Raw genomic sequence first — 11,704 nt, forward strand, 5'->3', positions numbered from 1 at the left:
AAAAGAAAAACAAAGAAGAATCAGAGAAGAAAAAGGAGGCCATGGAAAAAAAGGGTAAAGACTAAAGAATCCCCTTCCCCAACCCCCCACCCTGCACCTCTGCAGATGAGTACGCCCCCCCCCCCCCAGCAGTGTGCCTGTCGCCCTGGAACCAGACCCGAAATATAGAAGAACAGAGAAAAGGGAGTAAGAAAAGAACCCCACCAGATGGGGGGGTAGAGAGAGTATTAATAAACTGGAGGAGGGCCTTCAAAACATGCCCCCGGCTTCTCCCTCCCGCACGGTAAGTTTTCCCCAAGGCAAACAGTAAGCAGCACAAAATCGACCATGTCAAAGAAAGATGGGGAGCATTATGCACCAATTATACTAATAGCTATGCCATGAGAGCACGCAACCCCTGAGCCCGCCCGTCTACTAGATGACCACCCCTGAAGGATCAGCCTTATCCTTGACCACTCTTTGCAAATCTGCCCATGCATACCCCTCGACCCAGCGCCATGTCCAATGTTACAAGGTAAAGGAGTGTCCAAAAACGACCGGGAAGCGACGCACACAGGTGGGGTGGAAGTCTCTGAGTACCAACACAGTCCGCATCATGGAGGGACGTCTTTCCCAGTGTTGCCCCAGGATCTGCACTGCACACAAGGTCCAGGAAGGAGGAATCAGCCAAAGTAGACAACTGTTGCTTGAATTTTCCCTGGGTCGCCGGAGGCCGTGCACGGGACGAGGCCACCACCTCCCACTCAGGTCCAATACCTCCGGAACAGATCAGACCCACAGCCAGCCGATCACACGGAAGCATACTGTCCGGAGTTTCCAGTTGTTCACTAATCTCAGGGGTGGCCGCGACATTATCCTCCTGTGTGCAGTGTGGGAAGTCCCTGTGTACCTGAGGACAGGCAGGCCGCAACTGTCCCGACGCTGATGCCACACCATCGAGCTTACTCCCCAAGACCCCGATGCCATGAACCAAGGTGGAATGAAGGGCACCGAGAGCCTCGAGGAGGTCGCCGTACCCCAGCACAGCTCTCTGCGATCGCTCCGCCACACTCCCAAAAGTCACACACTCCCAATCCTACTGTGACCCGGTGGACAGGATGGTAGGCTTCATCATACCAAGATGGCCGCCGGGTAGGCCCGACCCGTATAGGGACCGGGACCCAGGGACAAGCGCCTCAAGGTCCACGTCGCTGGAAACAGGGTTCCGGGGGCAGGCAAAAATTATCCGTTGTGTGGTCACGGGCAACAGTCGTCCCCACCACGGACCAGCGCCCGCGAAAATCCGGGAGCAGCCCGCAAGAATCAGGGCGAGTTACGGGCAGCGTCCGGGCAGCTCACCGTCAAAGGCAGGGGCAATCACCGGAGAATCTCAGAATTGCCACCCCGGGCATGCACTCGGTCCGCTACGCTTAGCGGTAGGAACGACCACGGCGAAATGTAGGCCGAGGTATGCACCGCTCCGGTGGTCCGACTCCACCCAGTCACCACAGGCCGCTGTTGTTGAACTGCCACCCGGCCAAGGCGCCCACTCGAGGTCCCGGCTCCAGGGCTGCACGGGCCGCAAATTTCAAAGGCACATTTCTCCGGCGGTACCGCCGCCAGAAACTTCGGAGGCACACGGTCGGTTGCCACTCTCATTCACAAATACGAGCGCGTAGCGCAGGCTGAGGATCTCATGCAGGATATCCGTGCGGGATGCGGAGGTTCACGGAGCCGGGAGTCTACGCTGCCGTCCCGGTCGCCATCTTGGCTCCTCCCCCCTGGAATACTTTTTATCGCGTGAATGATCTCCTCACTTGTGATTGGATTGGCAAGCGAGATTCTATCAGAGTTGGAGATTTGCTTGATTTGTAAGGACTTCAGGAAGTTTGAGCAATCGTTAAAAGGCCTGTTTGTCGAAGGAGTGTATAATTTGGTGTAGAAATGTTGACTTTTTGTATCATTTCAGTTGAAGTTTGTAGTGTCCATCTTTGATCTTTTGGATGAGATTAGAGTTACACTTAAACTACAGATAGGCCACCAGGGACTTGCCAGCCTTTTTAAGGTAGCACAACTTTTTGCCTTTTTGTGTATGGACCCAGTGATGCATGCGTTTACTGACTATGGATTTAAATTCACATTTAAGTTGTCTTAATGTAGCTGGGTCATTATTTTGCCGGTAACTCAGTTCTTTCGATTTAATTTTTGAGGACAATAGGTCTAGGGATGATTTTATGTCTGTTTTCCCACGATACTCAACCTGTTATTTTACTTCTACAATAGCATGTCAGGGAGTCCCATAGAGGATAGAGTTATAATTTATCTGAACAAATTGGGATAGTTCATCGTGGAGTTCCTTCACCGCATATGAGTCCTCCAGGATCTCTAAATTCATACGCCAGGACTTTGATTTCGGGGAGGGGGAAGGAGCTGGAGTTGCAATGAGATGGCTGCATGATCCGAAATAAGGATCAGTTGTATAGAGGTAGAGGCGGCTTGTGGAAGGAGAGTGGAATCACCATGAGGTGGTTGATTCTGAAGAAAGTGTTATAAGGAGGTGAGAAAAAGGTAAATTCGCAGCCAGTGGGGTTGTGGAGTCTCCAGACATCAGCCAGTTTGTGAGCCGAACATAGGGCGTGAAGCGCTTTATGAGATGTAGGGATTCTGTATCTAAAAGAGAGGGTCCAATAGAAGGTTGAAATCGCCTCCAAGTATAATCCTTGCATCCGGGGAAAGAGCAAGTTTGGCAGAAAGTGCATCCCAGAATTTAGGGTTGTCTATGTTGGGGCCGTATACTTTCACTGCATAGATTTCTGTGGTGGGGTTTTGTAGTTGTGTAATTAACCATCTACCATTGTTATCTGGTTCCGATGAAATAATTGAGAGCTCTGAAATTTTGGAGATCAGTGTAAGAACTCAGTTTTTTGGGTGATAGCGGGCAAGCAAGCAATGTCTAATACCTAACACGTACGGAAGGAAAGTGCAGCTGTATGTGTAATTTTGGTCTCCTGCAAGAAAACAAAACTGCCTTTTATAGAGTGGCAGTATCATAAATCTTTCTGTGCTTTACCGGGTGGTTGAGTCCTTTGGCTTTAGGTGAAATCACTTTAAGCATAGTGGTGTTTGAGTCAGGGTGTCATGGGGAGAGCAATCGTTCTCCAACTGGGAAAAAAGTCTGAAAAGGCGAAGTGTAGAGTGTGGGGCAGTGGATGTCAGCTGCAGGATATAAGCAATAAGATATAACCAATAAGCGCAAAAAGGAGGGCACGAGCCCGCAACAACGCATGTGGAGCAACAAGGTGTAAACAGTATATAACCAGTAGGACCCTGACCGGCAATAAATGCTAGCGAGTAAAACACATGGCTTAATGCACGGTATTACAATCATTGTCAACATCAATAACCAGGATAATAATACATGAGCATATACATGCACATAAACAGTAACAAGTGTGTGGAGACATTGTGAGGTGTTAAGGGACGTTATAATATGGACTTGCTGTATGCGAGCAGATGGATGTAGCTTGAAGTGTGATAAAGTGTCATGGATAAACACTGTAGCTGTAGTGGGGCATTGCATAGGTAATAGAACTTTATGATGGGAAACTTTGTGCCTAGCATATTATGAATGGGAAGGTGAGGGGGTCATGACCCAGGCGCTCAAATAGTTTGTGGGCAGGACAGCTGCTTACTAGACAGGGAACAATGAGCGAAGGTCCATTTTGAGAGGTCACACAAGGCTAGAATATATATGATACCTGATGTGTCATGTGTCTGGTTCCGTGCAAGACCGTATGACGGATCATTGGAAAACACATCAGGGGAATGTGGGACTTACCATGGAGTGCAGGACCTATGATCATAATAGTAGAACATGTCGTAGGAGGTGATGAGTGAAGCATGAGACAGGTCAAAGTCACATAGCCTGCATAGGCAGAGACCATGTGGAAGATAGTTACACACATCAGTGGTAATATGTCATGTTAGGAGAAGACATACTGGGGAGAAAAGTAGAGTGCGTGTATTGTGTATATGGCTATATGAACATGGTGCAGTGATGCAGGGTAGGTAGAGATTATGGTATATAGATCATGTGTGTATCATGTGTGGATCAATCATGGAAAATGAATAATATGTGGGAGCATGTGGTATAAGGTTACATCTGAAAAGCAAAACAATCAAAATGTTACAAGCAATATGAACACTAGAACAGTACTTGGTTTTATAAAGCATCGTGATAGATTGTAAAGGATATCGTTTAGGTGGGCTGACCAAATGTGGAGTGAGTGTATATTTGTTTTTTATTGTTTTCAGCATAAACCCAAATGCAGACAACTCAAAAACGCGATTGTGGCATAGACAGGTAGTTCAATATATCCAATCACAACAGCACACAAATACATTTGTACTCAAAGGCATAAATCTGGTATAAGAGGGGTATCATGTATACAATTATATCAACGGTAAGCGCAATATCCCCTGCGGTTACAGATCTTCACACCGCTGACCAATGCCTTGTTGGGGGGCTAACTTGTATGTAAGAACACAGGTAGTATAATCCAACCTCCACCCATAGGGCCCTCAGTCGACTGTTACTCCCTCCGGCGACAATACTTCCTCAGCAGTGATCTGTGAATCTGAGGTGTGGAGTGAGTATTGTCATCAACCAGGACCACTCAGAGTCTTCCATGTGAGACTCTATAGCGTTGTCTAAGAACACTCACAAATCACTGGGTTAAAGAACACATGGCTCTTTCATGGTAAACCATCTTAAATTTGGCTGGATCAATGAGAGTGTTGGATTGCTCTGTACAGCAGTGTTCATTTGAGGTCTAAAAACCCTTTTCTCCTGATAACTGTATCTCTGGCGTAGTCCTGGGAAATGTTGATCTTTGCGCCTTGGCAGAGAAGTGACCTGGTCTTCTTCATATGTGATAGGATAGGTTCTGTATGCTCGTAGCACAAAGGTTGGAAAATCGGTGTCCCTGGGGTGGACATGTTATTAGATTTGAAAAAGGGCACTCTATGGGCGTGTTCAGGATCGACAGGATCATCCTGTCGCCTACTATAACATTGGATTAGTAGTTATACTCTTCCAACTTGACCTACCTAGTATTGAAAGAAGTTTCTCACTCACAGATGATTTTCTTCCAGTCGTTTGAGCAGGGCATGGTTAATTTTCCATTGTTGACAGTTTTCCAGGATCTCCTGTATGGCCTTCAATAGTGGTCTCAAGGAGTCATTTAATTTCCTCCAGCCATCAGCCGATGGTCACTACTGAGCCCTCGGAGTATGATTTGAGTACAGCCATGGGACTTTCCAAGATTGCAACTTATAATCCTTTTTTAAAATCCCTCATACATATCAACATGCTGGAGTTAAGGTAGTTTTTCTAGCTCCACAATATTTCTTTCCTTCCTTTTCAGTGTTGATCAACACAAGCAACAACCACATTCTTTATCAACAAGGGGAGCACTCGGCCATGTCATCCGTGCAGCCTTACAATAAAACTGTGGTTTTTCATAGAGCATCTGCCTGATAGCCATTCTTGTGAGCTCTTGCAACTTTTGCACTCAAGCTTACTCTCTAAGTAGACTTGTGTAGTTTTGTTACAATGATTACACTCGAACGAGAAACATGTTAACGTTGGATTGTGTTCAGGTGGGTTGGTAAATATTATATATTTTATTTTTACTCTTGTTCCACCTTAATTTTCTAGGTTTTAAACTGGCATTCAATTATTTGAAGGGGAAGAAATATCTGAATGCAATAGACGTTTGTCACAAGGTAAGTCTTGCTTTTTATTTCCCGAGTTAAAGGCCTGAGCCACAGGCAGGGGTCTATAAACCGAGTGCAGACCTTTAAATATTGATAAAGCTTCAGGCATGAGGGGTACATGGCTATTAAAACATTTCATCTACTGTTATGAATTAAATAGGGAGAGACAGAATGACAAACATTGAAATGTTGGAGAAGACGTATGTTACCAATTAGAACAATGGAATGTTGAGTGCTCCATTGAAGATAACGGAGCAACAGCGGCCTATAGGAACTGGTATATTCCTGCCTCACAACATTTCAAAGCTCTAATAGACCGCCTCTGCCTTTTTCTTTCCCTGCCTCTCCAAAATACATGGAGTGGGCAGGGGAAAGCAAAAGGCAGAGGCTGTGCTGCAGGGCACACCGGAGCCTTCCCCCTCCCTAGCTCAGAGTCACTTGAGCATCAGAAGGAGGTTGGGGAAATGCTGCTCAGCTCCTGTGTCTCCTTTGCTTGTCTGAAATGCAAAAAGCACTTCAGCCAAGCTGGGGAGCACCAGGGGCTGATTTCAGCCCCTTTTTAAGTACTCTTACTGTGAATGTTCAAAAGCTAACAGCATAGGCCCTGCGCGTGGCTGTTAGCTGTAGAACATTCACAGCGACAGCTGAGAACAAAAGCCTCATGGAGCCCGAGAGGATTTTGACCCCTTCAGGCTCCATGAGGCCTTTGTTTTACTAATTAGAATATTCTGTCCTGATGGAGCAGAATGCTCTGATAGCTTTATGACAAGCTTGGGTTTTGACTCAAAAAGCAGCAAGGCCAAGTCAAAGTAATCAAAAATAGAACAAAGGAAGGTGCCAATGCTGCACTACACTTTCAGACCAATTTAAACAAATGAATTGACTTAAACAAATCCATTTTGTCCATTTTATGGTTGATTTTAATCAAAAATATTTTATGCAATTTTTCTTATTATTTTGCACGGTTGTATTTAGAATGGTTCAGTAATATACACAAAAATTCAAAAGAAACACATACAAAAATACATTTCAAATATTTACATTACATAAACACGTAAGATGTCCACACAACTAGCATACCTCAAGCAATCAGACAATAGACAACATTCAATTGGCAATTTACATTTATATACAAAAAGCAAAACATCAAATGAGTAACACTTGTACTGTTTGAAAAACCTATTTTAAAGAGTTTTTTATGTTGAAGGCGAAGACAAGTCAGAGATAGGTCTACGCGTTTCGAATCCCTTCACCGGGGATTCTCGTCAGGACTAAAACTTTCTACACTTAACTGCATTAGTTAATTAAGTGCCCCGCAGGCAGCCCCGGCCGACCATGACGAGTGCAACGAACTCTACAGAACTGCAAGATGGAGCCTCCTCAGATCTGCATCCTTGTTGGACCTATGTCCTAGGGGTAGCTTGGCCCAGGTCAACAGGCTAACATCTCCACTTGGCCTTTCATGCTTGCATCCTACTCAGCTCACAATCTTGCGCAGCACCACCCAAAAGAAAGGACACTACACTGTACTTTTTTAGAAAAAAGGTAGAAAAGTTTATCTTCCCTTTCCAAATGAATCAATTTGGTTTTTATCCTCTACATTCCAGTTTCACAACATTGCATTATGTTCTAAATGGTAATACTAGTCAACATCAGATTGGCAGATAATTCATCAACACAGGATAATGTAACCCAGCGCCTTAAATTCCAGCCCCCATTACAGTACCACGTATAACATGTACATCCCACTGGCAATCGAATGGTTATATATTCTGTACAATCTTCAAGGCAGATGAGTACATTACAGCTATTTCAAGATCCTACAAGGTCTTTGGGACCAGATTGTTACTCTAGCAAGTTTCCTCCAGGGTATACACGATAAGGGCACCCCCAGCGCTATTCTCACATCCCACAATGCGCTCGGAAACAGTTGGATGCACTACGCTCTATACTCTGATGTACCAGGGATAGTCTTATGCAGGCTGTCAGTTCTTGTCCTCTTGTTGAAAGTTTACCCCCAGGAGGCCCAGCTTACACTATGCCTGGCTTCCTCCTCACGGGGTGCTTCACGGAGACAGGGGCCGAGTTTCTGGCTAATTTCTACTGAATCTTGACATTCAAGGGGGTTCTCCTCGGGGAGGGCGAAACCAGGGACCTTTTTCTTCCGCCCGCCTCCCCGGGATCTTTGCGACTTGCAGGCTCCCAAGTGAGTGGAGGCCCCGCTCCACAGCGCTTCCCCTCCCAGTCCGTCGGCCTCACCTCAGTAACGGTCTCTGGAGGAGTTCAACGCCGGGGGGAGGTCATCCTCAGCTCTTCGTTGTCCTCACACCCCCGACACCAGTACTTCGAGCCTCCGCTTCGATTAGAGGCGCACCCGACGCCGCCAGGAGCAGCGCGGCTCTCGGGGGGCGCGGCTTCCTCACTCACCCAGGAGCGGCGGGGGCGGCGCTCCAAAATCCACCCCCGTCACGTGACACTAGTCAGGCCGCTTCAGAGCTCGACACAGCCCCCGTTTCCTCAGCGCAGCCTCCTCACACCCCCGGCTGCGTCGCTGACCGGCAACTGGCACACTAGAGCCCCAGATCTCCCCACAAGGCCCCAAGAGACTTCAGGGACGCTTCTAGATCCGGGTCCGCGGCAGTGAGTGTTCCCAACTAAGGTTCCAGACGGGGGGGGGGGTTAAAGTTAAACAGGCGATCTGCACACCGAGGCGGTCACATTGATAAGCCAACTCCTGGGGACTACAGCCAAGTCTCCTTCCTCTCTGTCAGGAGGATGATCAGTCGACAGTTCTGGAGTCCAGTATCCCAGGGGTCTACCAGGATGTAGGAGTGATAGTCCAGGAGGGGGTCTCGCTTCCCTGACTCTCTTCAGAGGTCCTGATTAAGTAGGAGCGTCCTGGGTAAAGGTGACCTCAGACAGTGGCCGGGGACAGGGACAGGTCAAAAGGTCGAGGGTGGTATCGGCTGAGGAGGGAAGGATCGCAGAACCTCAGAACTATCAATTTCCCTCTCTAGCGCAGCCACCTCCCCACTCAGATGCCTTACTCCTGTCTACCTCACAGCCCACCTATCAACCTAAAATGGCCGACCTACCTCACCCCTATTTATAACCTGGGCCCTGACTGACCAGAGTGGTCCAGAAGGTTCCGGAACCCCTCATGATAGTCTATGGCCCAGGTCCTAGGGTGACAGTTTAATCCACCATTTTGTGACAACACTAAATCCCCTCTTCCATTTTAGTGAGACACCTTGCTCCTCACCCTCAATTAGTGAGAATGGGGCGCCCAGAGCCTCTACGTCCACACCCAAAAAGTTTAGTAGACAAAAAAATGAGAAGGTGAAAAGGGACATAAAAAAAATAATAAAATGAGGAGGGAACTGCCAAAGGGCTGACAGGTCTAACAGCAGGGTTTGAAGATCTTTCAAAAGTTGACTGCCCCAAGACAGAACCAGCCGTTTTCGCTCAGGCCGAGTGAGGAACCACGGACGTTTATATGAGAGACCCCAGACAACCACCTATTCTGCCGCTTATAGATGCGTTCTTTCGAAGGCTAACCACCATTCTTTTGAACTCGTGGGTGTGCTACCGTAAAGTGTAGAAAGTTTTGGTCCTGACGAGAATCCCCGGTGAAGGGATTCGAAACGCGTAGACCTATCTCTGACTTGTCTTCGCCTTCAACATAAAAAACTCTTTAAAATAGGTTTTTCAAACAGTACAAGTGTTACTCATTTGATGTTTTGCTTTTTGTATATAAATGTAAATTGCCAATTGAATGTTGTCTATTGTCTGATTGCTTGAGGTATGCTAGTTGTGTGGACATCTTACGTGTTTATGTAATGTAAATATTTGAAATGTATTTTTGTATGTGTTTCTTTTGAATTTTTGTGTATATTACTGAACCATTCTAAATACAACCGTGCAAAATAATAAGAAAAATTGCATAAAATATTTTTGATTAAAATCAACCATAAAATGGACAAAATGGATTTGTTTAAGTCAATTCATTTGTTTAAATTGGTCTGAAAGTGTAGTGCAGCATTGGCACCTTCCTTTGTTCTATTTCTGATAGCTTTATAGCCTGCCGTAGCTGAGATATCCTGTCCATCAAAAGCCCGCTCCCTTGTTAAAGGCCCTTGCGTTCAGTTTGGGTCTTTAATGGCTGGGATTGCCCACTGTCAGGCTATAAAGATTAATTATTGGCTCCATGCCTCTCCACTATCTTCAGTGTTGCTCCCCTGATTCCAGTGCTCTACTGGTTTGTCTATTATGTTTGGAAATGCACTCACCTTACAGACTGTTGTTCTTGCTTTCAGGTTCTTAAAACTCATCCCAGTTACCCGAGGATTCGAGAAGAAATTCTGGAAAAGGCTCAAGCAGCTCTTAAACCTTAAGAATAAAAGTATCCAATTTGCTTAAAGTTGCCAGTTGAATGAGATTTTTGGTTTCATAATGTCTATTCAGTTTTCAATGGTGACAAAAACTATGGGTAATACTCCAAAGATGTTTGCATCTTGTGGCCCTTGAATTAGCCAATATGCTAAAAGTTACAATTCTCTGTTCACCCCACCAATTTTACATATCTGCTCAAATCTTTCCCATTGTGAAGACTCCACCTATTTCGACTGTGGTTGTTTAATTGATACATTGAAAGCATAATAAAATTGCCAAAGATATAATAAAGGTTTCATCTAATCTAATATTACTATGAAAAAATTATATTGTAGTGCCAAAATGCTGAAATATTCACAATATAATTTTAGACCCATTGGACAGACCTTTTTTTTTTTATCAAAGGGAACTATTTAATGAACAATATAAATGGTCAAAGCACATCTGAACATCATATTAGAAAATGAACTATTCGTCTATACCGGAAGAGTTATTCTGTAGCAATCTTATAACTATCTGGATAGTGTTCATAGTGCTATTTATGAATTCTAATGCCTTTCATATATTGTACAAAGTTATATTTTTATATTGTTATAATAAATATATCTATAATTTGAATCAGTTATGTTTGTGTAATTCATGCAACCGATGTCACATATAAAAATACATTTTCAAGGCACGATTTATGATATTATTTGAATTAAGTGTTGGAGAGTCATTTACAATCCCTGTTTCTTTGCGATAGAATCACCTATCCCATTTTGATCAATTTCCAGTGACCCAGTGAGAATCTATTTGACTCTGCTGATCAAATAATTATTAAGAAGCCTCATGCACTAACATACTTCTCCATGTGGGAGTAAGATTATAGGTAAGAAATAGGTTAGTATCATTGACAAAATCTAGCTTATAAAATTTGATGCGGAGACTAATGCCTGCCATTTATTCTGAATTTTTCAGTCATTAAGGAAAATAATTCCTTGGGGCTGTGTACAAGCAGGAACAAGGATGGGTGATGCATGATGTTATCCAGTTAGACATGGTGGCCTTAGGACATACTGTGCCAGCACTATTACCCTCAAGGTTCACAAAAAGCAGGTCTGGCAAACACATATGCCTGGTTTAATCTAGATAAGTCTAGTTATGCTTAGACTCCTCAGCAAAGAGGCTTGTGCGGTGGGAAGAAAGTGGGAATAACCAAATTCCAATCTAGGTCACAATCTGACAACATTTTAGAGAAGAAGGAAGGATGAACTTGAAGAATGACACTGTAAAACATTGTAAAGGGCTCTAAGACACAAAGGGCTTTAAGCTCTCTTATGCACCTCACTGATTTTACGGGCACTAAAAGGCTGCCTTCCATTAAAGTAGTCTTAAGTTGCATAATGCCATTGATTTGAAAGCGTTGTGCATCATCCTGGTGAGTAGCAAATCATGGTCCATAGAGTTGACAGGACATAGTACCAGAGGATTTAAATGCATCCGATGCCTCTTAATGCTCTCATTGGCTGTGAAGGACTCACTAGCCCTAGTCCAGAGCCCCTATAAGAGCAAA

General features: G+C 44.9%; 1 protein-coding gene across 1 annotated transcript in view; it reads left to right on the forward strand.

Moving 5' to 3' along the window:
• LOC146789712 (tetratricopeptide repeat protein 21B-like) overlaps positions 1 to 10,767 on the forward strand; it is a 459,544-nt gene extending 448,777 nt beyond the window's left edge. The window contains exons 23-24 of the mRNA XM_085631181.1: positions 5,699 to 5,766; positions 10,074 to 10,767. Coding sequence (XP_085487307.1) covers positions 5,699 to 5,766; positions 10,074 to 10,151 — 146 coding nt within the window. The 3' untranslated portion in view covers positions 10,152 to 10,767. The remainder of the gene's footprint in view (positions 1 to 5,698; positions 5,767 to 10,073) is intronic.
• The last annotated feature ends 937 nt before the right edge of the window (positions 10,768 to 11,704 follow it).

Source organism: Triturus cristatus, chromosome 10, assembly GCF_964204655.1.
Source record: "Triturus cristatus chromosome 10, aTriCri1.1, whole genome shotgun sequence".
NCBI lineage: Eukaryota > Metazoa > Chordata > Amphibia > Caudata > Salamandridae > Triturus > Triturus cristatus.